Source organism: Microtus ochrogaster, linkage group LG4 (genome assembly GCF_000317375.1).
Source record: "Microtus ochrogaster isolate Prairie Vole_2 linkage group LG4, MicOch1.0, whole genome shotgun sequence".
NCBI classification, from domain to species: domain Eukaryota; kingdom Metazoa; phylum Chordata; class Mammalia; order Rodentia; family Cricetidae; genus Microtus; species Microtus ochrogaster.
Window position 1 is genome coordinate 58,756,357 of NC_022030.1, and position 26,709 is coordinate 58,783,065.

General features: G+C 44.8%; 1 protein-coding gene and 1 non-coding gene across 2 annotated transcripts; one reads left to right on the forward strand and one right to left on the reverse strand.

Moving 5' to 3' along the window:
* The first annotated feature begins 62 nt into the window (after window positions 1-62).
* Window positions 63-22,051, forward strand: Pecr (peroxisomal trans-2-enoyl-CoA reductase). Its single transcript, XM_005361662.2, has 8 exons — window positions 63-290; window positions 4,824-4,957; window positions 5,521-5,686; window positions 12,228-12,309; window positions 14,653-14,749; window positions 16,164-16,274; window positions 18,967-19,078; window positions 21,791-22,051. Exons 1-8 carry the CDS (start codon window positions 167-169, stop codon window positions 21,877-21,879), a joined length of 915 nt encoding a protein of 304 aa, XP_005361719.1. The 5' UTR covers window positions 63-166; the 3' UTR covers window positions 21,880-22,051.
* Window positions 22,052-25,502: 3,451 nt separating this feature from the next.
* On the reverse strand, window positions 25,503-25,693 carry LOC113457684. Its single transcript, XR_003378194.1, has one exon. It is a non-coding gene; the product is annotated as a U2 spliceosomal RNA (small nuclear RNA).
* Window positions 25,694-26,709: the final 1,016 nt, after the last annotated feature.

The window sequence follows — 26,709 nt, forward strand, 5'->3', positions numbered from 1 at the left end:
CAGCTCTCGGAGGACGCCTAGTGCGTCGCGAAGGCGGAGCCTGGGCGGGACTACTCGGATACAGAGGCAGGGTCTGTTCAGTCACGTGGGCGCGGAGCCCTGGTGCTCCGTTAGGGAGCCAAAGGTCTGTCTGTCTGCGGAACGCGGTGACAGACGCTCTGCCGCAATGGGGTCTTGGATTAAGGGTCAGAGCTGCCTAGCGCCCGGGCTGCTGCAGAACCAAGTGGCCGTGGTTACCGGCGGGGCCACGGGCATCGGAAAAGCCATCTCCCGGGAGCTCCTGCACCTGGGTACGTGAGCGGGTCTCTGGAGCTGGGCACCCAGAGCTAGGGTCCGCCGGGGTCTAGCTCGGGTAAACTGGGTTCAGAGACAGAAGTGGGCGCTGTTGGGGCAGGAGAGAGTTTGTTAAGCTAAGAGTGGCAGCGCTTGATGAAAGGGAAGCATTCTTCCCAAGAGCCGGAAATATTGGTAGGTGAGGCACGAAGTATGAAATAAAGGACCTTAGAACCAAAGATTACTGCGCCCGAAGTAGGAAATAACCAGACCTGTGAGAACGTGCTGTGGAATTGTGTCTTTGTAAAGGTAATGCATTCAGAATGATTCCTAATTCCAGACACAGACACACAGACGCACAGACACACACACATGAATACATGTCGTAAAAAATCAATGTTTTATGTTTCAAAATTACTAAAAGACTTTTTTCTGGGTTTGGGATTGTAGGGGTTTTAGTTTTTGGTCTTTTGGATTTAGTGCTGAGAATTGCACCCAGAGCTTAGTTCTTGTTCAGCTCGTTCTAGCACCGAGACACATCCCCAGAACTCTTTTTTTTAATTTTTTTATGTCTGGCCTTGAGCTCATTCTGTAGCCAAGGCAGCTCTTGAACTTTGACCTCCTGCCTCAGACTCCTGAGTAGCTGGAATTGCAGGCCTTCAACACCAGGATTGGTTTAAGAATAGACTTTTACATATCCTTAACACAAAGAAATTGTAAGTATGGAAGGAGATGTGTTAATTAGTCTAATTTTATCACTGTATAGTATATAAATACCAAAACATCAAAAATGTACTTATAAGCGTACAATTATTTGTCAATTAAATGCATAAGACCAGCTGTAGTGACTCCTTTAATCTCAGCCCTCCAGAAAGAAGCAGAGGATATCCATGAGTTTCGGACCAGCTGAGGCTACATAGTGAGACCCTGTCTCAAAAGGAGAAAAAAAGAAAAGGAATGGTCCCAAAAATTGCTTTAGTGTGAAGCTGGTTGGTTGTCATTTTTTCTTAAACATGTTCAGCCTTGAGTTTAACCATTCTCCCTGTTTCCGCAGACAAGTTGCATCCATCAGTGTCTTCTGGCTGCCTGTCTCTCAAAGGTGTTAGCATGTCCACACCTGCTAACCCCCTTGGAATGCCCTTGGCTTTAGTTCTGAAGTCGCCTCCCTTGTTCCCAGTTTCCACTTCTTTGTTTGTTTTGCTTTCATCACATTGGCCAACATGGTTTAATCATTCACTTTTGCAAAATGTCACAGAATTTATCGCTGGAAGATGAGGAAACAGCACAGCTAAATTCTGTACCATCTGTGTCTGAACTGAAGAACAGATGGGCGGGAATCAGTTACTGAAAGACCTGAAGAGAGTCTAGCCATCTCTAGAGCCATACCAGCCTGATGTGCCTGACCTTGGAAGCTAAGCAAGGGCCTTGCCCAGTTAGTACTTGGAAGGGGAGAAATAACTAATCACTAATCACGAGAGACCCTGTCTCAAGAAAGTAGGCTGGTGTTCATTATATGTATTTTGTTTTGTTTTGTGTTTTCAAGACAGGGTTTCTCTGTGTAGTCTTGGCTGTCCTGGAACTCACTCAGTAGACCAGGCTGGTCTCGAATTCAGAAACCTTCCTGCCTCTGCCTCCCAGAGTACTGGAATTAAGCCACCACTTTCTAGCTGATTTCTACATATATATTTAAATCCCACAATATATTGTTAATTTTTGGCCTTCCCATGACCCTTTAAGTCAATCTGAACGGAAAGAAAGTGTGTATATTCACAAAATTACCATTTCCAGTTCTTCTGATTGGTGTAGTCTTTGATAAGTTTGTTCAGGTAAGTAATGAATTTTAGTCATTTCTAACCCCCATTGTTCTCTCTCATCTCCCCCCTCTCCTGAAAGCCTTGTCTTTGAAATAGATTTACCCCCTACTTTGATGTCTTTGTGTGTGTGTGTGTGTGTGTGTGTGTGTGTGTGTGTGTGTGTGAGACCTATTGAGTTTAATTGTGATTGCTTGATGAGCATGGGTTGGGGGCTTTTTATTAACATATGGGCAACTTACCAGGTGGCTACACCACTGAAGAAAATTGCTCCGCCTCCCTCAGCCACCATTGACTTGCCATAGTACACCAGGAAGGGGTAAGGCCTCATGAGCACTTCTTCCAACCCTGATACAATGTTGATGGGCTCAGTCTTGTGGAGGTCTCTGTGGGGCAGCCACAGTTGCAGGGAGTTCCTGATTGGATCGGTCCTAGACTTACAGCTTAATGTGCCATTGTCCTTCTACTTGAAGGACATCTTTGGACTGACTGTTTCTTTTTTTTTTCAATGAGGGACTGCTCTGATGATGTCTTCTCATTTGATGTGTGTGGCTTTTGCTGTCAATCCCGAAAGGATGTCTCGGTTTGTTATTTGTATTTTTGTTTTCTTAGCACTTTGCTTATTCCACTGTCTTCTGCCTTGCTCTGTTGTGGAAAAAAAAGCTCTCAGCCTTTGTTCTCATTGTTGTTCGGGGTGTCAGGCATTGTTTTCCTCTAACTGTTTTGAAGATTTCTCTCTCTCTCTCTTTTTTTTTTTTTTTTTTTTTTTTTTTCAGAGACAGGGTTTCTCTATGGCTTTGGAGCCTGTCCTGGAACTAGCTCTGTAGACCAGGCTGGTCTCGAACTCACAGAGATCCGCCTGCCTCTGCCTCCGAGTGCTGGGATTAAAGGCGTGTGCCACCACCGCCCAGCTTGAAAATTTCTCTCTTCGTCAGTAGTTTTTTTAAAAAAAATATTTTTATTTTAAACTATGTACGTGTGTGTGTGTGCGTGCGCGCACGCCTGTGAGTACAGGTGCCCTTAAGAGGCAAAAAAAGGGCATCGTATCCCTGGAAGCTAAGGTTTCAGGTGGTTATGTACCACCCAACATGGGTGCTGGGGAACTGAACTTGGGTCCTTTAAAAGAGCAGCAAGTGCTCTTTGCCCTTGAAATATCATCTCTATAGCCCCATCGGTGGTTTCTTTAGGCATATCATCAGTGTCATTTCTGGAGTGGTTTCTATTAGTTGACATCTCTCTTTATGGGTTTGCTGGATACTGACCGATTTGAGCCTTATTGCTGCTGGCTATTTTTATAGTCTTTTAAATGTTTTTGAGCTTCCCTTCCTCACCTTTGCCCCTCATTGGCATGCAGCTTGGTTACTTAGAAAGAGTTTAATACTTCCAAAGAGTATTCTAAAATTACAAGTTGATCCTGGCAGTCTCTCTTGGCTAGTGTTGCTTCACTGCCAAAGCAAAAAAATCCTTCCCTGGATTCCCTCCCTGGATCATTTCGAAGAGTCCTTTCCCCAGCCTGCTTCTGCCCTCCCATGCACTGATCGCACTGACCTGGATGAGATTCAACCAGGACTGTAAAATCTCGTCGCCTTTGGGCCCCCTATAACCTGTGTAGCCAGCTGCCTAGCCTCCTTGGAATCCCAGCATCACTTTTACCACTTCCAGGGACTTCTGGGCTGAGAATGGATCTATTCTGTGCTGCAGTCTGGAAGCTCTCTCTTCAGACGGTAATGATATGCACAGTCTGGGGGTCTTGACTGGGTTAGTTCTCTCTACCAACTAAAAAATTTTAAAGGCAGGAAAATCTCGAGTGTGGCCGATAGCAGCAGAGACATCTCGTCTACCACATGCAGCAAACACAGAGAAAACGGCTCGGCAGAGCGGAGAGGGAACTCAAGAAGCCAAATGTTCCAGTCTCTTCTTGAGGGCTAGAGTTCTTTAAATCTCTGAAGAATTTTTCTCCCCTAAAGTAGAGTTGGGTCAGTCTGAAAAAAGATAGGATGATTGATTGGCCCTAACTGTTGAGTAGCATGCCCTGACTCTGGTGTAAACCCAATGAGCCATTTCATCAGTGGGGGCCTGATGGCAGGAGAAAAGGCCCACAAGGCCTTTGTTTTAAACTGCCAGGCTTTAGTCTCAAGTCAGGAGGGTGAGGAAGAAGCCAGCCAAAGTTCACTACCTTTATTGCCTCGCCATGATCCTCTTATTTGTCTGTCTGCCTACCATGGAGTCTGCCTAACTCCTGGTCTTACAGTAATATGCTTTATTCATAGGTCTCTCTTACACTTGCTCTCTCTCAGAGGTGGCTGCTCATTTTTAATTCCATGACACTTGATATTCAATATTTTGAAATAATTGTTTCCTGTGTTTATTCTCGTGTGTGTGTGTGTGTGTGTGTGTGATCATCTAGCTTCTCAGCCATTTCAGGCTAGAGGGAAAATTCAGTTCCTGTTGTTACATCTTACCAAAACCCATCTTAATTCCTCTTCCACCCCACCGTCTTTTTATCATGTATGTTTATCATGTATGTGCCCAGTGCTTGTGGAGACCAGAAGGGAGAATTCAATCCCATGGAACCAGAATTACAGCCAGTTATGAACTGCCATGTGGATGCTGGGAATCAAATCTGGGTCTTCTGGAAGAGTAGCAAGTGCTCTTAACCACTGAGATATCCCTCTAGCCCTTTAATTTGGGCAGCTCTGGGAAGCTTATTTCCTTCCTCTCTGGCTGCTTTCTCCTTAGGGTGTAATGTGGTCATTGCTTCCCGGAAGCTGGACAGATTAAACGCTGCTGCAGATGAGCTAAGAAAGTCCCTGCCTCCCTCCAGCCGCGCTCAGGTCACTGCCATACAGTGCAACATCAGGAAAGAGGAAGAGGTAAAGTAAAGATGGCTGCACAGCACAGTCACTCATTGCTCTTTGCAGAAGTTGGTCCTAACCCCAGCTGTACTTAAAGGTGATGAGGCCCACAAGAAGGCAGAGCCGTAAGTAGATGCGTGTGCTCATGAATTAACGGGCTACTAACTTCAGAAGAAGGGGTGCTGGAGCAAGAAAGGGGAGCTGAACCCGGATGTGCTCTCATGAGACCCTTTTAGGCATTTCTTAGTGTTCTTTTTTTTTCTGATTTCATCACTATTATTTAAGGTTGGTACTTAGAAATTAATACTACTGAGGCTTGTGTGTAGGAGTATCTTGGTGACTCTTTGGTCTATCTTGCTATTAAACTTGGAATGTTGGCTTGTGATTTATGAGTATTGTAGAGCGGTAAATTCACACTGGGATTAGGGGTTTATTTTTTGGTGGCTTTATGTGTTTGGGTTGTAGTATTTAGAATTAGCATGCATTGTTAAGAGTCTACAAATTGCTTTATATTTCTAAAACAAGCGACTGGGTCACATAGCAGTTTAGCTATTAAACTTGTGCTTTCACTGTTTCTTCAGGTGAACAATTTGGTCAGATCTACCTTAGCTAAGCATGGTAAGATCAACTTCTTGGTAAACAACGGAGGAGGCCAGTTCCTATCTCCTATTGAAGACATCAGTGCAAAGGGATGGCAAGCTGTGATCGAAACCAACCTGACAGGCACTTTCTACATGTGTAAAGCAGGCGAGTGTCTTGACAGCCACAAAACAACAACAACAAAATGTGTCTTTAGTGAGCAGTCCCAGGGATGCTGGAAGATGCGGTGTTAGGGACACAGAAGGCGCGTGTCAGTAACACTTGACCCATTTGTAATGGATCTGGTACCTTATCAAAATTCCTTATATTTATATTTGTGATATTCCTATCTTATATTTGTGCTCTGTGTCTCTTCAGAGATTGTTTTTATTTTAGTAGCATGTATGTTTGGCTGAGTGTATGCATGCGCATCGTGCGTGCAAAGTTGCCCCAAGGGGCCAGGACAGGCATCAGATCCCCTGCGACGGCACTTAGAGGTAGCTATGAGTCACACAGTGTGGGTGCTGGGAACAGAGCCTGGATCCTCTGAAGACCGGCCAGTGCTTCCCCACTGAGTCATCTCTCCAGCCCATGTCTCCTTCAACTACAAGTCACACAGTGTGGGTGCTGGGAACAGAGCCTGGATCCTCTGAAGACCGGCCAGTGCTTCCCCACTGAGCCATCTCTCCAGCCCATGTCTCCTTCAACTATAAGTCACACAGTGTGGGTGCTGGATCCTCTGAAGACCGGCCAGTGCTTACCCACTGAGCCATCTATCTCTCCAGCATGTGTCTCCTTGGTTTGATCTGAATCTTTTTCAAGGATCCATGTTCTTTAATTTTCTAAAAATTAATGCTATTTCTTTTTTTAAAAATTAATGTTAGGACTGCCTAAAATTAACATGTAGAATGCCCCCAAATCCAGGATTCCCCTTGTTATGGTGATTTAGTTTAATTTTTTTTGTGGGGGGAATGACCTCACTTTTGGGAATGTGTACTTCCACCACCTGATGCCTGCAGTGCTGCACTGAAGGCTGTTTCGTTATTCCTGGTTCTCACTACACTTCATCACTAATTTGAGATTCTGTGAATATGTTAGATAATTGTCCAAATGAAATTGTACAAAAGACAATCCTTAAAATCACATGCACAACTGGGCTGTGGTGACACACGCCTTTAATCCCAGACTCGGGAGGCAGAGGCAGGAGGATCTCTATGAGTTTCAGGCCAGCCTGATCTACAGAGTGAGTTCTGGGACAGCCAGGGCTACACAGAGAAACCCTGTCTCTAACAAAACAACAACAAATCCCACGTAAAATTAAACGGATATATTTGCTCACTTGGTGACCTAACAAAGAGAAGGGAACCCTCTCTAATGACTGTAACACAGTGCATTTACTGAATAGTTCTAGTGGGGTGTACTTTACAAGACAGAAAAAAGAGAGGAGAAAAAGCTCGAAGCGATCTGAAGCTGCTGTTGGTATCTGTATTTTTTATAGAGGTATTGGTCCCTTCTGAGGCTGTCCTGGCCCGGTGTGTGTGCTAACGAAAAAAAATAAATTGTGATAGTAAAACTGAGAGCTGGGACTTTTGGCACAAGAGAAAGAATGAATGGGTGTGGGAAGATGACCCTAAGTGGATCTCCTTTATGACTGGACTAAACTGGAAGTGTCAGTGTGGGGTCATGACAGAGTTTTTATTGAAATATATATTTCTGACTGTCCACTACAAAAATAAAACACTAACCCACTGAGGGCTCCTTCAAGGGCCCTGTGGTCTCTGAATGGAATTGAGGCTTTGCAAAGAGATTTGTTATTCTCAATGTGGGGAAGGAAATGTGCAGAAGAAGCCTAGATTAGTTTATCACTTCAAAAATTAGAGAACTCAGCCAGGCGGCGGTGGTGCATGCCTTTAATTCCAGCACTCGGGAGGCAGAGGCAGGCGGATCTCTGTGAGATCGAGGCCAGCCTGGTCTATAAGAGCTAGTTCCAAGACAGATTCCAAAGAAACCCTGTCTCAAAAAATCAAAAAAAAAAAAAATAGAGAACTCTGGAGTATGCAAAAGAATTCCATAGATACTTTCCAGTAGTCCAGGCTGACCTGGAGACCTGGAACCTGCCTTGTAGCCAAGGTTGGCCTTGACCTCCTGACACCCCTCCCACCCCCCTCATCCCTCCTACCCTACCCCACCTTAGCGTCACAGGTGCAGAGATCCAGACTTGTGTCAACACGCTGGTTCCAACAATAATCCTAAATAGGCTTTTGTTGACCAAAAATGGTATATTTTGAGCCTTACTGGGAAAATTGTGCTTTGCATTGAGATAAAGCAGTATTTTTAAATCCATGAATTCAGACTTATTCTGAGGAAGTCATAGCCACTTTTTAAAAAAAATTATTTTGTGTGTGAGTGCTCTGTCGACATGAGAGAAGAGGACATCAGATCCCATTAGAGCGGGTTGTGAGCCACCATGTGGGTGCTCAGGGCCCCTGGAAGAGCAGCCGGTGGTGCTCTTTACTGCTGAGCCGTCTCTCTAGCCCTGCAATAGCCACTTTTTGAAGGTTGTTAGGATGTCAAGTAATTTCTTTCCAGGGCTGAAAAAGGGAAAGAACTTTTTCTTTCTTTTGAAATTTTAATTGCGATTTCTCTCTCACTCTGTGTATGTATTGTGTGTGTGTGATGTGTGTTTGCAAACACACTCATGCAATCGCATGCATGTGGAGGTCAAAGGACAACTTTTGGGAATGGGATCTCTCCCTTCACTGTGGCTTCCTGGGATCAAACTCAGTGGTTTCCCCGCTGGGCCATCGGCCAACCTGTGCCTGTTTTCTGCTTTTCGTGTACACACTGTACAGCAGAGAAATGGATCATGCTAATAAAGAAAGGAAATCTCCATTTTCAACTCCCTAATGAATAACTGGGTCTAAGACAACAGCTATTAATAGCATATTGTCATATCACAAAAGAAAGAAGACAATTAGATATGCCCCTCAGGGACTAAACAGTGCTTCTCACCTATGAGGCATTCTCTTTGGTGCGTGCACGTGTGCGCATGCATGTGCACACACAGAGATACACACACACAGGTGTGTGCATCAAAGCCCAAGTCTGCCATCTTGTAGGTGACACAGAAGAGGGAACACAGGTTGAAAGGCACCATAGAATGCAAGCTGGCACAGTACAGCCTGTGAGTAAAGGCCAGACAGTCCATCTCCTCTAACACGTAAACTGTGCCTGGTTGGGAAGAGCTGAAGGACAACTCTATATCAATGAGAAGGCCGGGCGATGGTGGCGCATGCCTTTAATCCCAGCACTCGGGAGGCAGAGGCAGGCGGATCTCTGTGAGTTCGAGACCAGCCTGGTCTATAGAGGCTAGTTCCAGGACAGGCTCCAAAGCCACAGAGAAACCCTGCCTCGAAAAACCAAAAAAAAAAAAAAAAAAAAAATCAATGAGAAGGAAGTCGGAACAGTTGCAATGTGTATTTAGGGGCTATTAATTAAGCCTATTAATGGCATGGTGGTTATACGTTTCCCGTGTTTAGAGATACAGAAATATTTACTTATAGACGAAATGACAATATGCCTTGTAATGGCTTCTAGAATTATCCAAGAGATGGCCAAATGATTAAGGATGCAGACAAAACTGGCTCTGGCTTGATCATGATGGATCATGGCAGCTAAGACCTAGGGTTCATTATGGCATTCCTTTTTCGGTATATATTTGGTATGTTTGATGATACAATGATTTTTTAAAAAATAGGCATTTATGTTACTGTCTTAGTTCAAAGCCAAAATTACCAAGTTATTTCTTGTTTTTTTCCCATGCCATGTTTGCCTCTTCTTTTTCCACAGTGAAAAGAGAGTTTTTATCTTGTCTTGTTCTTATCTTGAAAGTAAACAACTAAAAATAATTCAGTGGGTTTTTAACCACCAAACTAAATTTATATATGTTTCCTGTGAAATACTAAATTTCAAACTTTTAAAAAGCATTTTACGGGCTGATGAGAGAGGGGGAGTTGATTGGAGGAGAGGGAGGGATATGAAAGGTGGTGGCAGGGAAGAGACAGAAATCTTTAATAAATAAATAATAATAATAAAAAAATAAAACAACTTACATGGAAGAAGAAAAAACGCATTTTATTTTTCCCCAAAATTGTAAGTTTACAGAACTGTTTTTTAAATCATTTAATAGACTGCCTCCTTAGTGTAGATAGGATTATAAATATATAATTATATAAAACTTAGACCAAGTAAGCAAAGGTTATCTTCAGGCAAATAATAGACTGTTGTCTTCTAAATGTGTATTTATGAGTTAGAGACAGTGGTTTGACATCAGTGGTTGGCGATTGCTAACAACCATGAGGACCCGAGTTCAGATCCCAGTGCCCATATAATATTCCTGGCATGGTTGCACTTGCAATAATCCTAGCATTGTAGTGAAAGGAGACAGGAGCATTGCTGGGTTTTTCTGCCAGCCTAGCCAAGAAGAGCACGCTCCAGCCAGGCTCAGGGAGTGTAGTGGCTAGTTTCCGTCAACCTGACTCTATTAGATTGGCCTATGGGCATTTCTTAATTATGCATTGATTTAGCAACAGAGAAGTAAAGTAGAACAGGGAGAGACCCTACCTTGGAAGAATGCGGCAGAGAGATAGAAGAGGACACCTGTCGCCCTGCCCTGGCCTCTGCAGAGGCATGCACCCTTCCTCACACACAGGTTCATAAACAACACTCACATTGACCTGAATTCTAGAAATTTGCTTCTTCAGACCACACTAAGTACAAAGTCACTCTGATCTTGTAATGAAGTTTTTTTGAATTATTTATTTATTATGTGTACAATATTCTGCTTCCATGTATGCCCACACACCAGAAAAGGGCGCCAGATCTCATTACAGATGGTTGTGAGCCATCATGTGGTTGCTGGGAATTGAACTCAGGACCTCTGGAAGAACAGTCAGTGCTCTTAACCTCTGAGCCATCTCTCCAGCCCCAATGAAGTTTTTTTTTTTTTTTTGGTTTTTCGAGACAGGGTTTCTCTGTGGCTTTGGAGCCTGTCCTGGAACTAGCTCTGTAGACCAGGCTGGTCTCGAACTCACAGAGATCCACCTGCCTCTGCCTCCCGAGTGCTGGGATTAAAGGCGTGTGCCACCATCGCCCGGCTCTTTTTTTTTTTTTTTTAATGACAGCATTTCTCTGTATAGCCTTGGCTGTCCTGGAACTTGCGCTGTAGACCAGGCTGGCCTTGAGCTCACGGAGATCTGCTTCCGCCTCCTGAGTGCTGGGTGAAACTCGTGCTCCGGTTGCTTGGCTTTGTAAAGGAATTCTTCATCCAGAAAAGAAAGTGGTAGCTGCTAGGAATGGAACCAAGGAAATGGGAAATGTCTGTTTAATGGCATAGTCTGTGTTTTGCTAGAGGAACGGCATTCTGGATGCCGGTGACAGTGGCACCGTGATGTGACTGTACTAACAGAAAGTGGCTAGGGTGGCAAACTTAATGCTATTTTTATTTCACCACAAGAGAACACTGGAAGGAAAAAAAGGAGCTGAGCCCACTTCACGTCTGTTCTTTAATCAGGCTCTGAAAATCCGACACTTTCTTGTTTGTCCAGATCACATGACTTCACAATACAGCTAGGTCTCCTCACACTGAGTGATGCTTGTGACATTCTTTGTTGTTCCTGGCGTTCTTGTACATTTTCTTCTTTCTCCATTTGTTCTCTATGGTGTCTTTGTTATTTCAAATACTTTGAAGAAAAGCCCACGTCTGAGCTTGGGAAAGTATCCGAGTTTGGGGTGTCAGGCTGCCATCAGAGCTGTGCCGTGGTATCTACCCTGAGGTCGTCTCTTTAGAACAGCTTAGACAGGCTTACTGTCATTTTCATGGTAAACTCCAGAAGCTCTATGTAGCTTTTAATAACTGACTTGACAGTTACCGTTTTCAGTCCCAGACTTTTCTGGTCTGTTCATGATCATATATCCCATTTTAAACTGCCCACCTAAAAAAACAAAAATCTTTTTAAATTCAGGTTATGCTAAGTAAAATTTATGACTATTGCCATTTTAAATAAATCGATGCTCCAATAATTTTCATCTAGATGGTTAGTTTATTGAAGAATTTTCTCAAGTTCATTTTGTATCTTTCCTTAACATTTTTCAGCTCTACCTAATAGTTTATTAAATTAGTTTCTGGGAGCTGGAGAGATGGCTCAGAGGTTAAGAGCATTGTCTGCTCTTCCAAAGGTCCTGAGTTCAATTCCCAGCAACCACATGGTGGCTCACAACCATCTGTAATGCAGTCTGGTGCCCTCTTCTGGCCTGCAGGCATACACACAGACAGAATATTGTATACATAATAAATAAATTTTAAAAAAAATAAAATAAAATAAATTAGTTTCTTACTATATAGCAACTGGAGGTCATCCTGGGCTACACAAGACCTTGTCTCAACAACAAAAACTAAATTAGAATAGAAGATGTCGTGTTTGGCAGTGGTGGCGCACACCTTTAATCCCAACACTTGGGAGGCAGAGGCAGGCAGATCTCTGCGTTCGAGGCCAGCCTCGTCTACAGAGTGAGTTCCAGGACAGCAAGGAGGGCTACATAGAGAAAAGAAAAGAAGACATCAAATGTATGCTAGAGCAGGGTATAATAAATAAAGAAATAATAAACAGGACACTGTTTAATAGAATTGTCGTTTGTCTGTGTTGTGCAGTTTACAATTCCTGGATGAAAGACCATGGAGGATCTATTGTCAATATCATCGTCCTTATTAACAATGGGTTCCCAACAGCCTCGTAAGTATTTTATATATATTTTTTTTTCTCTATCTCTATGTCTTTAGATTTTGTTCTCTGAATGAAGGGCAGTAATCGGAAATGTCTTAAATCAATGGTTTTATCCCTCTAATAAGTTGCAACCCAAACTTTTAAAGTAATGTTACTATTAATTCATAGAAATGGTCATACAGTATATTTTGATCATATTCATCTCCCATTTCCTTCTATTTGAACCTTAAAAAAGAAGTGTGTTCTTGGAGGTCAGCATCAGGCATCTTCTCCAGTCCCTCTCCACCTTATTTTTGAACCTACAGCTTTCTGATTCAGCTAGAATGGCTGGCCAGTGAGTCTCTGGGACCCTCCTGTCTCTGTCTCCCCCTCCCCCTTCCTGGAATTGCAAGTATGCACTGCCATGCCTGACTTTTATGTGAGTGTGGGGGTCCAAATTCGTGCCCTCAAACACATGCCCTCAAGCGGCGAGCACTCTACCTACCTGTCTTTCCTCTGGTTACTAAGAATGCACATACAGAGTAAGGTGGCTCTACGTGCTGGTTTGAATAAGAATGGCTCCCATAGGTTTATATTTGCCTGCTTGGTTCTCCAGTTGATGGAACCATTTGGGAAGAACTGGGGGTGTGGCCTTGTAGAGGCAGTGTGCAGCTGGGGGTGAGCCTGAGGTTTTGTGGAGGTATACATGTTCCTTATGTACCTGAAATTCATATTACCTGGAGGTCCTGTGTCTTTCCTGGCAACTAAATGTTACAAGACTAGCTGTCACTGTGGGAAATAGCTTCTTTGTTAAATTGTGAAAATTAAATTGATCTGGATTAATTTAGATGTGAACACCATGAATATGCCTGTTTGATTTTTTTTTAAAGATTTATTTATTTATTATGTATACAGTGTTCTGTCTGCATGTGTGCCTACAGACCAGAAGAGGGCACCAGATCTCATTACAGATGGTTGTAAGCCACCATGTGGTTGCTGGGAATTGAACTCAGGACCTCTGGAAGAACAGTCAGTGCTCTTAACCTCTGAGCCATCTCTCCAGCCCTGCCTGTTTGATTTTAGAACTACTAAATTGTAACTCATAACAGAAACTCAGAGTCATCGTCCTCCAAATTCTGAGGGGTTGTATTTCTAACTAGCCTCTGTCCAAACAACAAGTTGACTTCCTCTATGGAAATTTTAATAGCGCACATACTTCCTGTATTATTTAGGACTCCTTCAGTTGTATAGAGTATGGGTCACTCTCTGTTTCTCTAATATACCTGGCAGAGACAGCATCTTGGAGTAAGGTTTTGCTTTGACTCATGGTTTCAGAGCGTTCCATTCATCATAGTGAGCCAGGAAGCAGAGAAAGGAGGATGCTGCTACTCTACTTTTATCCGTTGGTATTCTTGCCTCTTGGGATGGTCCTGCCCACATTCAGGGTGGTTCTTCCCTCTCGCCTCCCCATAGTGAACCCCAGTGAATTATCTCAGAAAACATCTTCAGACACACTCAAGATTATGCCTTACTAATCCCTAAATGCTCAGTAATTCAAACAAGCTGACAGGCAAAGTTATTAGCTCTTGGCTGCAAAGTTATTAGCTCTTGGCTGCTGAGCCATCTCTTCAGCCCACAACCCAAATTCTTTACCCAATGAGATATATGTAAGTGGGGGAGAGACAAAAAAGAGAGAGAAATAGGGGCTGGAGAGATGGCTCAGAGGTTAAGAGCATTGCCTGCTCTTCCAAAGGTCCTGAGTTCAATTCCCAGCAACCACATGGTGGCTCACAACCATCTGTAATGGGGTCTAGTGCCCTCCTCTGGCCTGCAGGCATACACACAGACAGAATATTGTATACATAATAAATAAGTAAATAAATAAATATTTTAAAAAAAAGAGAGAGAGAAATAAAGTATTTTTCAGATATATTAAATTGTTGGGGGAGGTCGCTTGTTCGTTCCCAGCTGCCCAGACTCCTGAAATAATTACACAGAAACTATATTATTTAAATCACTGCTTGACCAACCACTTAAGCATATTGCTAGCTAGCTCTTATATTTTTTGGTTAACTGATTTCCATTAATTTGTGTATTGTCACATGGCTGTGGCTTGGCAGCAAGGCTCCCGCATGTCTGTCCCCGGGAGCTTCTACATGGCTTCTCCCTGACTCCGCCTTCTTTCTTCCAGCATTCAGTTTAGTTTTCCCTGCCTGGCTCTATTCTGCCCTGCACAGGCCCAAAAGAGCTTCTTTATTAACCAGTGGTATTCACCGCATACAGAGGGGAATCCCACATCATTAAATATGCTTATCAAGTTAGTTTATGAGAAAAATGTTCAGCAGAAACTGATGATAATACTTGTCTTTAAAGGCACTCCGGAGCTGCAAGGGAAGGTGTTTACAACCTCACCAAATCCATGGCTCTGGCATGGGCCAAAAGTGGAGTAAGGATCAACTGTGTTGCTCCTGTAGGTACCTGTTACAGGCCAAGTCTGTTGGCAAATTGGGCTTCTCTGGTTCCTTGTGTGTTGTGGATAGCTGTGTTACCAGTGACGAGATAGGCAGTACATACTAGCAACTGTGTAAATATACTATAAAAGATGACTTTGGACATAGGTGTCCTGGCTGGTGTTGTGTGCCACCTTGACACAAGCTAGAGCCGTCAGAGGAAGGAGTCTCAGCTGAGATCCAGCTCTAAGGCATTTTCTCATTTAATGATCAATGGAGGGGGCCCAGCCCATGGTGGGTGGTGCCATCGTGGGCTGCTGGCCCTGGGTTCTATAAGAAGGTGGGCTGAGCAAGCCAGGGGAAGTAAGCTGGTAAGCAGCACCCCTCCATGGCCTCTGCATCCTGCCTCTGGGACCCTGCCCTGTTTAGTTCCTGTGCTGACTTCCATCAGTGATGAACAGCAATGCCTCAGTGAGCTCTGAGTTCAAGACTAAAGAGGAAATTGGATGTCGACCTTTGACCTCCATATGCACATGCACATTCTTGTAATTCCTACACACACTCAGCTGGGTGGTGGTGGCGCACGCCTTTAATCCCAGCACTCGGGAGGCAGAGGCAGGAACTCTGTGAGTTCGAGGCCAGCCTGGTCTACAAGAGCTAGTTCCGGGACAGGCACCAATTTAAATTAGCTTTCTAAGACACATACATAAATCTTGGATTCTGGTGTGTGTGGTTTTTTGTTTTTATTTTACTTTAAATTTAGAAACTGAGAAAATCCTGTACTTGCACCTCTTCCCTGGTAAAGCAGGCGTGCTCACAGGAAGATGAACTAGAAGCCCTAGGTCCTTTGGCCCTGCCCAGGTGCCCCACTGAACTACTTGCATAAACATGTTCTTCAGAAACCAAGTCTTTCACAAAAAAGTCCAAGACTTAGCTGCTTATTAAGGGGAGCAGGCCTCCCAAGTGGCCAGTCAAATGCTCTGCTTGTAGATAGCGGTTGGCTGGACCCCCTTTGACAGTTTTAAGAAAAGTTGACTTAGAAACATTTCTCTTAGGGCTGGAGAGATGGTTCAGAGGTTAAGAGCACTGGCTGCTCTTCCAGAAGACCTGGGTTCAGTTCTCAGCACACACATGGTGGTTCCCAACCATCTGTAATGAGATCTGGTGCCCTCTAATGGTATGCAGGCAGATCACTGTATACATAATAAATAAATCTTTTTTTAAAAAATTGCTTATCTTTTCTGTTGACATTTGGTTGTTGGTCAGTGTATTTTCAACACCTGCTTGTTGCTGTTGTTTGAGCCTTAGGGAGGAGCCCAAAGCTTCAGGCATGCCAGGCAAGTGCTCTACCTCTGGGTCCATCCCCAGCCCTTGGTGACTGACAACTTCATTTTCTCCATTTCATCTCCTTCCTGATTTTTTTTCCTAATACAGGGAAGCATTTATTCCCAGACTGCTGTTGACAACTACGGTGAATTGGGACAAAGCATGTTTGAAATGGCCTTTAACAGCATCCCAGCTAAGCGCATCGGAATCCCCGAGGAGGTGATGTATATGTCTGGCACTATGAGAATGACTTGAGAAATGTGTGACATTTGGAACCGTTTCTCCTGTGCTTTGGGCTCTGGGAAATAACCTACTTAGTTGTTCTGACTGCTGACGGCAGAATTTCCTCGGGCACAGCGGTGGCGAAGGTAAAGACGACAGGTTTTCCTGTTTTTTGCTACTCTGCAGCCACGTTACTTTATCGCCTGCAGTGTTGGTACAGGCAGCTTTAAGCAAGCCAGATAATCACAGATTCACGAAGTTTAAGTATGTAAAAGCCAATAGCTTTTTCCAGTGACCCAGAAGTAAGCTTAGCTCTAATGGTGGTGGGAGAGGGCGAGAAGGTTCTTACTGAAGAATGAAAAAAAAAAACCAGGATAAATAAAGGATGAGGGGCTAAAGAGATGGCTCAGCAGTTAAGAACAGGAACTGATCTTCCAGAGGATCTGAGTTCAATTCCCAGCAGCTACATCAGATGGCTGTCAGTTGCCTGTATGAGGATCCAGGACCTCTGGCCTCTGCAGGCAGGCACCCTCACTCACGCACACACTCACACACACACACACACACACACAACAATACATATTTTAAATAAATAAATGTCATATTTCTTGGTGGGAGAATCAGTTTTATTAAAGAGGTTTTTTTTTTATTATTTTTGCTGGGCCCATGCCTTTAATCCTTTAAGTAGGCAGGAGGCAGACACAGACAGAGAGATCTCTGTAAAAATGAGGCCAGCCTGGTCCACATAGCAAATTCCAGGCCAGCCTGGGCTACCTAGTGAAACCCCATCTTCAAAAAACAAACGAACAAAAAACAAAACAAAATTAAAGTCAAATGACAAAGTTGTAGGTACAGTAAGATGGGTCAGCAGGTGAAGATTGATCCAAACTCCCAGAGGTTGTTCCTTGACTGCCCCACAAACAGCGGCACACACGAGTGCAGTGTCCCTGGAGGCCAGAAGAGGGCGCTGGATCCTCCAGAGCTGGAGTTTACAGGGCATTGTGAGCCACCTGACAAGGGTGCTGGGAACCAACACAGGTTCTTGGCAAGAACAAAAACATCTTCTTAACTACTGAGTCATCTCTCCAAGCACAATTAAAAAATTTTTTAAATCAGATTTCCTTACAACATATAAATTTAATACAATTTTGGAACTTAACATGCTGAGATCAGTGTATCTAAACATTCGTGCAAAAACCTGCCCAAGTTTTTGAACTTTATTTTATGCATTATCGTTGTGTGTAGACATGTGTCTGTGTGCACTGTGTATATGTGTATGTGTGCTCACTTGTACTGAACACACTCATAGGCCAGTTAGCTATGAGGCCAGTCCTGAAACTCACTCTGCAGACCAGGCTGGCTTGTTCCAGTAGTTTAATCACATACTCTTTTTCTTGAGATGGCCACTGTACTTCTCTGTGGAGCTAAAGCACTTGGGGTGTGTGTGTGTGTGTGTGTGTGTGTGTGTGTGTGTATTTGTGTGTGTGCTTCCTAGTTTGTCTGTTTAATTTCATCACCTAGAACACTAGAAAGATGTTCCCTCACCCTTCCTCCATGCCCATGAGTATCTGGACCAGAATATTTCAACTGCTGGCAGCTCAACTTCTAATATAGTTTGCATTCTTTAAAAGCTTTTACACGTTTTAAATTTTTTTATGAGATCTGGTCTCCTTGTGTAGCTTTGGCCTGGATATCACTGTGGTAGACCAGGTTGGCCCCAAACTCACAGAAATCCGCCTGCCACTGCCTCCCAAGTGCTAGGATGAAAGCATATGCCACCAAACCCAGACACGTTTATCCTTTTGTCTTTTTGTTTGTTCGTTCGTTTGTTTGTTTTTTAAGACAGAGTTTCTTTGTAGAGTCCTGACTGTCCTGGAACTCACCCTGTAGACCAGGCTGGCCTCCGACTCAGAGATCCGCCTGCCTCTGCCTCCTGAGTGCTGGGATTAAAGGTGTGCACCACCACCCAGTCTATTTCTTTTTCTTTCTTTTTATCTTTATCAAATTTAGGCTGTCTGCTCCACCCACACACTGTTTTTTGTTTTTGTTTGTTGTTTTTGTTTTGTTTGGTCTGAAAGCCAGGAGAGGGATGTGCTCAGGCCTTCATTCTTTGTGGGACTCGGCTTCCTTTTACCATCAGTAAAATGAATTCTGTTTGGTTGGGGGAATTTCACTAAAATCTCAGCAAGTGACTGTGTTTGGGGGGATGCGATGGGAACCTTGGGAGTCCCGCTGTGGAAAGCTGTGATCTGCACAGCTGTGCCTTGGGCCTGACAGGATGACAGGACCTCAGACTGACCAAATCAGAATGCCAGCCCTGCTGCACAAACTTACTGTATCTGGGACCACGCTGTTTTAAGGAACACGTGGCGCTGATGACAGATAGGGTTGTGTCCGACACTGCCGAGAACCAGCGTTCCCCTTCTCCTTGCCACGCTGCCACTGTCTAAGGCTTTACCTGGCTTGTTTTCAGACTGCGCAGGGGCACAGCATCTGTGCTCTCACGTCATGGTGCGCATGTGTGAGGCTTCAGGGCGCTCTCACGTCATGGTGCGCATGCGTGAGGCTTCAGGTCGCAGTCCTGCGGTTTGAGATGTGGTCAGTGGGGAACGGAGACGAGCCTTTGGTCCTTTTCCTAATATTTCCAGCCTTTCCTCTTATGCATGCACATATCCTTTTCTGTCCCCAGGTCTCCTCTTTAGTGTGCTTCCTACTGTCCCCTGCAGCTTCCTTCATCACTGGACAACTGGTCAATGTGGACGGGGGCCAGTCTTTGTACAGTCATTCCTTCGATATACCAGGTAAGCAGCCAGGAGACAGTCATTAGCTCTTCGCCTGCCTGGGCTTCGTGTCTTTTGTTTGTTTGCTTGTTTTTCAAGACAGGGTTTCTCTGTATACCAGCTCTGACTGTCCTGAAACTTTTTTCATAAACCAGACTGACCTCAAACTCACTGAGATCCACCTGCCTCTGCTCCCTCCCAAGTGCTGGGATTAAAGACACCGCCTGGCCAAGCTCCCTGTCTTAACTCACTACTTTAGAGGTGGAGGCTTTCTCCTATAGGGCATCAAAAAGTACAAAATATTTATACTTATGATAGGATTTTAAAGAAAATTTTCTCAGCTGAAGCAAATCTCTAAGTACAAAGAATGATAGGAAGGAGGCAGAAGCTGCCTGTGCTGTCTAAAGGTTTAATTCCTTTTCTTCCCCAGTAAGTGGTTTGCATAGACGGGAGAGTCTATACGGTCCAAGTCTACTTTGGCCTCTCTTTGAAATGTATATGGTGAAATGATCAGTTTCTGTGTTCAATCAATCACCTTTTGTGTGCATTGGTGTGGTGTTAGACCCCCTGGGACTTACAGACAGTTATGAGCTGCCATGTGGGTGCTGGGAACTGAACTGATATGGGATTCCCTGAGAAATGACCAAATGGTCTTCATTAACATTGAACCCGGGTCCTCTGGAAGGACACTCAATGTTCTTAACTGCTGAGCCATCTTTCCAGCCCCCAATCACTTTTTAATCATAGAAGCAGTATTTATTTTATTTTATTGAGACAGAATCTCTCTGTGTAGCCCAGGCTGCCCTCAGCCTCCCAAGTGCTGGTAATTCAGGTCTGTGCAACAAGGCTTGGCTTGAAAACGTACTTTTATAAATTCAACTCCATAACGATATCACACAATTGGATGAGTGTATTTGCATCTCTTTTGGGCTTGGAAGGGTCTTATAAAAATCAGATAGTCTAGGCCAAGTGTGGCGGCACTCACCTTTAACTCCAGAAGTCAGGAGGCAGAGGTTAGCAGATCTCTATGGGTTCCTAGGCCAGCCAGGGCTATATGGAGAGGCCCTAAATAAAAAAAAAACCCAAACCAAACAGACAAATCAGATAGTCCAGGGGGCTGGAGAGATGCTCAAAGGTTAACAGCACTGACTGTTCTTCCAGGGGTCTTGAATTCAATTCCCAGCAACCACATAATGGTTCACAACCATCTATAATGAGATTGGTGCCCTCTTTTGGTGTGCAGGCAAAACATTTTATTTATAATAAACAAACAAATAAATAAATAGTTCCACATCCTGGTTTTACAAGTGACAAAACAAGTTCACAGGGAGTACAGAGCACAGGAGGCTGGAGAGGGACTCGGTGACTGCAGCACCAGCTGCTTTTCCAGAGAAGCCTCCATGGAGGCTCACAGCCACCTCTAACTCCAGTTCTGGGTGAGCTGATACCCTCCTCTGGCCTCTGCAGGCACCAGGCACACACAGACCATACATGCAGTCATTCACACATACATATAAAACATAAATAAAAAAATTAAAACATGCTAAAGTCCAGGGATTTTGCTCAGTTGGCAGACTTTAGCAGCATGCACAAATCCTGGATTGAATTCCCAGAACCCCATAAAAGCAGAGATGGTGGTACATGCCAGTACTCAAGGTGGTAGAGGCAGGAGGATCAAAAATTCAAGGTCATTCTTAGTTACTCTTAGCTACTTACCAGTTTGAGGCTAGGGTCTCACTATATTGCCCTGGCTGAAACTCACTATGCATACCAGGCTGGCCTCGAATGAAGAGAGATCCACCTGCCTCTACTTTCCAAGTACTGGGATTAAAGGTGTGGCCACCACAATCTTAATACCGTGATTATTAGGACCTTAGCTGCAGAGACAAAAATGTCTAGGTGGTATTTAATAGTGATCACAGTGGAGTTGAATCAGTGCTGCTTACTGGGGGTGGTGCTGTTTTTTTTTCAGAAAGGGAAAGAGAAGCCAGGCATGGTGACACATTCCCTTAATCCCAACACTGGAGAGGCAGAGGCAGACAGATCTCTTTGAGTTTGAAGCCTGGTCTACATAGTGAATTCCAGGATAGCAAGATCTATATAGAGAGACCTTGCCTCAAAACAACAAACAAGAATGTATTTCCTGGGGATGTTGGGGATTAAGTTACATGACACATGGTGTCAAATCCGGTGTGGTCTAGACTGCTTGTTACCATTTACTGTTCAGTAAAGGAAGTTATTGGCTCACTAAGCAGGTGAGACTTGTCAAAGCCCGCCTTTTCCTCCCCCTTCCTCTGTGTTTGGTAATCTGTCTCTCAAGGCTGGCTTTCTTGGTTGCAGGATAGCAGCCTGCCATTCTAAGGTCACGTGCTTCCCTCTGTCCATACCCCTCTGATCGGAGAGTCAGAAGGGAAGGCTTCATCTTAGCATGCCTTCCATGGCTCTGAATCTGCTTTGTGCTGTATCAGCACACAAAGATGCCCACTTTTAACCAATAACCCAAGGCCGGCAGTTACTCCCTTTACACGAACTGAGAAAGCTAGAGAGCCATCACGCCTGGCATTCAAATCTAAGGATTCCTGCAGAACTGTTTGTCCTATAGATTTTTTTCCTAGACTCAATGAGCTAAAAAAAAAAAAAAGGCAAGCAAACAAAACCATGAAGCTTGGGTTGAAGCTAGGACAAAGGCTGCAGAGATTTGCTAGTGACACACGCTTTCCACTTACTGACCAGATCATGACAACTGGCCTGAGGGAGTTGGGGACCTTTCTGTGGTCAAGAGAATGAAGGAATCTTTTAAGAAGAAGGCGGCCAAGCTCTAAGTCAAGGAAGCACTATCGTCTTGTCCCTGTGTGCCTTAGCATCTTGAGAAGGTTTTGTACATCGCAAGACCTTATAATTTCTGTGGGGAAAATACTAATGTTAATGTTATCAATTTCACCTATGCAAAAACTACTCCCAAAATAAATGTATCTTCATGTACAAACCAGTTAATCCGATTTGATTTTATTTTGAACTATGTGTCAAAGTGGTGTGGGGTGGGGTATGTGCACAAGAGCACAGTGCCCAAAGAGGCCTCAGATCTCCTACGAGCAGTGCAGGAATTTCAGGCAGTTGTAAGCCACCTGACGTGGGTGCTGGGAACTGACGTCACTCTTCTTCCAGAAGAGCCCTAGATGTGCTTAACCACTGAGCCATCTCTCCATCAGAAATAATGGTTTCTGACAGTGGCAACCCACAGGTTGAGAACCAGTGTCCTACAGTGTCTGCCATTCCCTGTTGACAACACCTATGGCCAGCTGGCAAAAGAAAAAGTCATGTAAGGGCCCAGTTCAATTTCTACAAAGCTGACAGACTGTAAAACTGTCTGGGGTGAAGCTTAACTGCACAGCCTACATGAAGTTCTGGTTCGATCCGCAGCACCTCGTAAACGAGATTTAGAGCTGCATTCCTGTAATCCCAGTGTTCAGGAGGTGAAAGCGGGAGGCTCAGTTCAACACCATCTTCCACTGCAGTGAGTTCCACCATATACAGCCACACCTCCCCTAGCCTTGTATAAGTGGGAATCATGCTGCCAGGCTCACCTTCAATGCCCATTGTTCCAGGTCTAGGATGTACCCAACTGAGTCACGTGACTGTCCTGCAGCATGTTCCATGGTGGTGTCTTGGGTGGGCGGGTAAGAATTTAATATGGAATATAGGATTAAACACTCTGTGCCCACTCCTCTTTGTTCCGCCTTACCTCATTTCCGGGCCAACGTATCAGCTTATCAGTTGGCCACTATTCAGGAATCTGTGTGTGTGTATTCTACCCTCAGGTTGTTTTTTTATTATTTTATTTATTTATTATTAAAGATTTCTGTCTCTTCCTCACCACCGCCTCCCATTTCCCTCCCCCTCCCCCAATCAAGTCCCCCTCATCAGCCCAAAGAGTGATCAGGGTTCCCTGCCCTGTGGGAAGTCCAAGGACCACTCACCTCCATCCAGGTCTAGTAAGGTGAGCATCCAAACTGCCTAGGCTCCCACAAAGCCAGTACGTGCAGTAGGATCAGAAACCCATTGCCATTGTTCTTGAGTTCTCAGTAGTCCTCATTGTCCGCTATGTTCAGCGAGTCCGGTTTTATCCCAGGCTTTTTCAGACCCAGGCCAGCTGGCCTTGGCGAGTTTCCGATAGAACATCCCCATTGTCTCAGTGTGTGGGTGCACCCCTCGCGGTCCTGAGTTCCTTGCTCATGCTCTCTCTCCTGCTCCTGATTTGGACCTTGAGATTTCTGTCTGGTGCTCCAATGTGGGTCTCTGTCTCTGTCTCCTTTCATCGCCTGATGAAGGTTAATATTCAGGAGGATGCCTATATGTTTGTCTTTGGATTCACCTTCTTGTTTAGCTTCTCTAGGATTGAGAATTATAAGCTCACTGTCCTTTAATTATGGCTAGAAACCAAATATGAGTGAGTACATCCCATGCTCCTCTTTTTGGGCCTGGCTTACCTAACCCAGGATAGTGTTTTCTATTTCCATCCATTTGCATGCAAAATTCAAGAAGTTCTTGTTTTTTACTGCTGAGTAGTACTCTAATATGTTTATATTCCATACTTTCTTCATCCATTCTTCCATTGAAGGGCATCTAGGTTGTTTCCAGGTTCTGGCTATTACAAACAATGCTGCTATGAACATAGTTGAGCATATACTTTTGTTGTATGATAAGGCCTCTCTTGGGTATATTCCCAAGAGTGGTATTGCTGGGTCCAGGGGTAGGTTGATCCCGAATTTCCTAAGAAACCGCCACACTGCTTTCCAAAGCGGTTGCACAAGTTTGCATTCCCTCCAGCAATGGATGAGTGTACCCCTTTCTCCACACCCTCTCCAACAAAGGCTATCATTGGTGTTTTTTTATTTTAGCCATTCTGACAGGTGTAAGATGGTATCTTAAAGTTGTCTTGATTTGCATTTCCCTGATCGCTAAGGAAGTTGAGCATGACCTTAAGTGTCTTTTGGCCATTTGAAGTTCTTCTGTTGAGAATTCTCTGTTCAGCTCAGTGCCCCATTTTATACCTCAGGTTGGTTTTATATCTTATAAATACCAGCTGCCCTTGCAGATTTCCCATGAAAAGGTTTTCTGACCACCTCTGGGCCTTTAGGAAGTTTTGACAGCTGCGGTGGAGAGGCAAGGAAGGTGGGTCCAGTAGGCAGAATCTCAAGAAGAGCAGACCAAGCTAATGGGAAGCCCTAAAGTTGGCCTAAAGACAGCTCTAGTTCTCAAAGGTGATAGACACCTGAAAAACAGCCTTGATCTGGTCCAGCATAGCCAGAAGCAGCGAGGAATAGTGAGCGATCCTGATGTTTTGGCAGCAGGTCTGACGGTCAGCAGTTATGTTCTCAGTAGCTGGAGATCTGAGGGCTGGATTTCCACAGCTGCCATACTACTCTATTCTATACCATAAAACTGCATTTAAGAATGCTGTTGGAGGGGCTGGAGAGATGGCTCAGAGGTTAAGAACATTGCCTGCTCTTCCAAAGGTCCTGAGTTCAATTCCCAGCAACCACATGCTGGCTCACAACCATCTGTAATGGGGTCTGGCGCCCTCTTCTAGCTTGCAGACATACACACAGAGACAGAATATTGTATACATAATAAATAAATAAAAAAATAAAATGCTGTCGTATAGTTACGTGCCTCTTGGGATCTGGCATGGCTGTAAAGCTTCAACTTGAGTTTTAAACTCTTCTTTCAGTATTTCTTCTGCACTTTTTGTTGGCCAGCAACCATAGTTTAAAGACAATTCTGTTGTATGGTAACAACGGTGGTTTATACGGAGACGTAAGCTCTTGAGGCAAGGTAGCTCGTGCCTGCACCCTTCCATGGCAGTCACACTGTACTATCCTCCTAGTACCGCAGCTGTCGGTATCCTAGATGCACCCTGGATGGTAGCAAGTCCTCACTCCTTGGTCATGTCTGCTTCTTTCTGTCCACGTTTGCTTTTCTGTGCATCCTGCAGAGCTCTGTGTGGCTTCTCATTTTTCCGTAAATTAGAACACCTTAAAAGTCCTTACTTGCGCTTGTTAGATTTTTAAGACAGCTGAAGGATTTGGCAAGCAGATCCTGGGGGGCTCACTAGCTAGTCCAGTATAGCGAACTCTTTTCCGCAAAAGACCTTGTTTTGTATCCAAAAGGAAAACAGTCCAAATCAAAAGACCAGGAGCTAGGTTAGGTCTCTACAGCCTCTTTAAGGTTCAGAAAAGCCTATTTTCTTTTCCTGTCTTCCCTTGAGCAACTTTACTTACTCAAACCTTCAAAAGACGGGAGAAGGGAAAAAATAAGCAACTTCCTGTGTACTTGACACCCAGCAATAGAAAGAAAAGATAGAAAAGGCTTAGAAAAACAATAACACTAGACTTATTCACACGGAAAATTTTTACTGTCTCTTATTGAACCAGTTTTATTCCCCGAGGGGTGCACCGTTCCTGGAGGTACTGCAATACCAGGTCGATGCGTGGAGTGGACGGAGCAAGCTCCTATTCCAACTCCTAATTACAAAAATACATTTAATATATTGTCCTCAGATAGAGGACGTATCAGATATTAAACTGATAAGAACAGATACTACACTTGATCTTAGCCAAAAGGCCGAGAAGCGATACCAAAACACACACCACGCACCCTTGCCCTGCGCCCGCGGGACACACTAACGTCCTGGTGACCGCCCGCGACCCTGACTCCCGGTTTTCCCCGCGCTTCCTTCCGCTTCCCGTCTGTGTCCGCGTCCTCGGCGCCTCACTCGCACTCTCAAATCCACAGCTTCAGCTATGAATTCCACGACCGCGGCGCTCCCGGCATTCCCGCGCGCACGCACGTCGCATCTGATTTGCATGTCCCACCCCCTCTAGAGGGGCGTGGCGGCCGCGCACTGAGCTTCTTCCCGGCTGCTTCCGCGCGGCGTGCAGGCAGGATCCGGAATCACTCCACCGGAAGCGGAGGTCGGAGGGGCGGGCCCACGCTCGGAGGCTCCTGAAGAGCGTGGTGCGGGGCTGGTGACCGAAGGGTGGACATACTTGTCTAGTTCGCGTGGCCATCCACGAGCTTCGCCTGTAGGTGGAGTGACTGGTTCTAAGTCGGCGGCGTCGCTGGGAGTGAATGAACGAGACTGGTGGAAGCCAAGGGATTCTGGCCCTGGGGAAAGCAAAACCTTGAAGCCATGTATGATGACACCGTGACCACCCCTTCTTCACCTGGTCACTTAAGGACCGAACAGCGCAGCGTGGGTGTCCCCGCCTCCCTGAAGCTGTTTCTACGCCCGCCGCTCCACGTACATGGAGCGTATTAGTCACACGAGCAAACGCATATGTGCACATTAAATGGATATATCTCCAGCACTTGTACCTAATTCACTGTTGATAGTCCTTGGGCAATTATTTTTAGTTTTACTGCAGACTGCAGGCTTTGGGGTTCTGTGTGCCATGCAGTATGTGCTCAGCAACCGTTCGTGGGGAGACTAAGCTACCTCTAAGTGTTGATACGCACAAGTCCAGAGAATAAGAAGCATCTGGGAGTCCCGGGCCTGATTTAGGGGGCAAGGAGTGATCTGTGACAAGGATTGACAAAACACCAGAGAGGGAGCAAGATACTGGCGATGTTCTGGAAAGTGTTTGGAGCTC

Coding starts and splice junctions, on each gene's coding strand:
- Pecr (XM_005361662.2), top strand. CDS start 167: ATGGGGTCTTGGATTAAGGGTCAGAGCTGCCTAGCGCCCGGGCTGCTG. Junction 291..4,823: donor CCGGGAGCTCCTGCACCTGG/GTACGTGAGCGG, acceptor CTTTCTCCTTAG/GGTGTAATGTGGTCATTGCT. Junction 16,275..18,966: donor GCATCGGAATCCCCGAGGAG/GTGATGTATATG, acceptor TTCTGTCCCCAG/GTCTCCTCTTTAGTGTGCTT.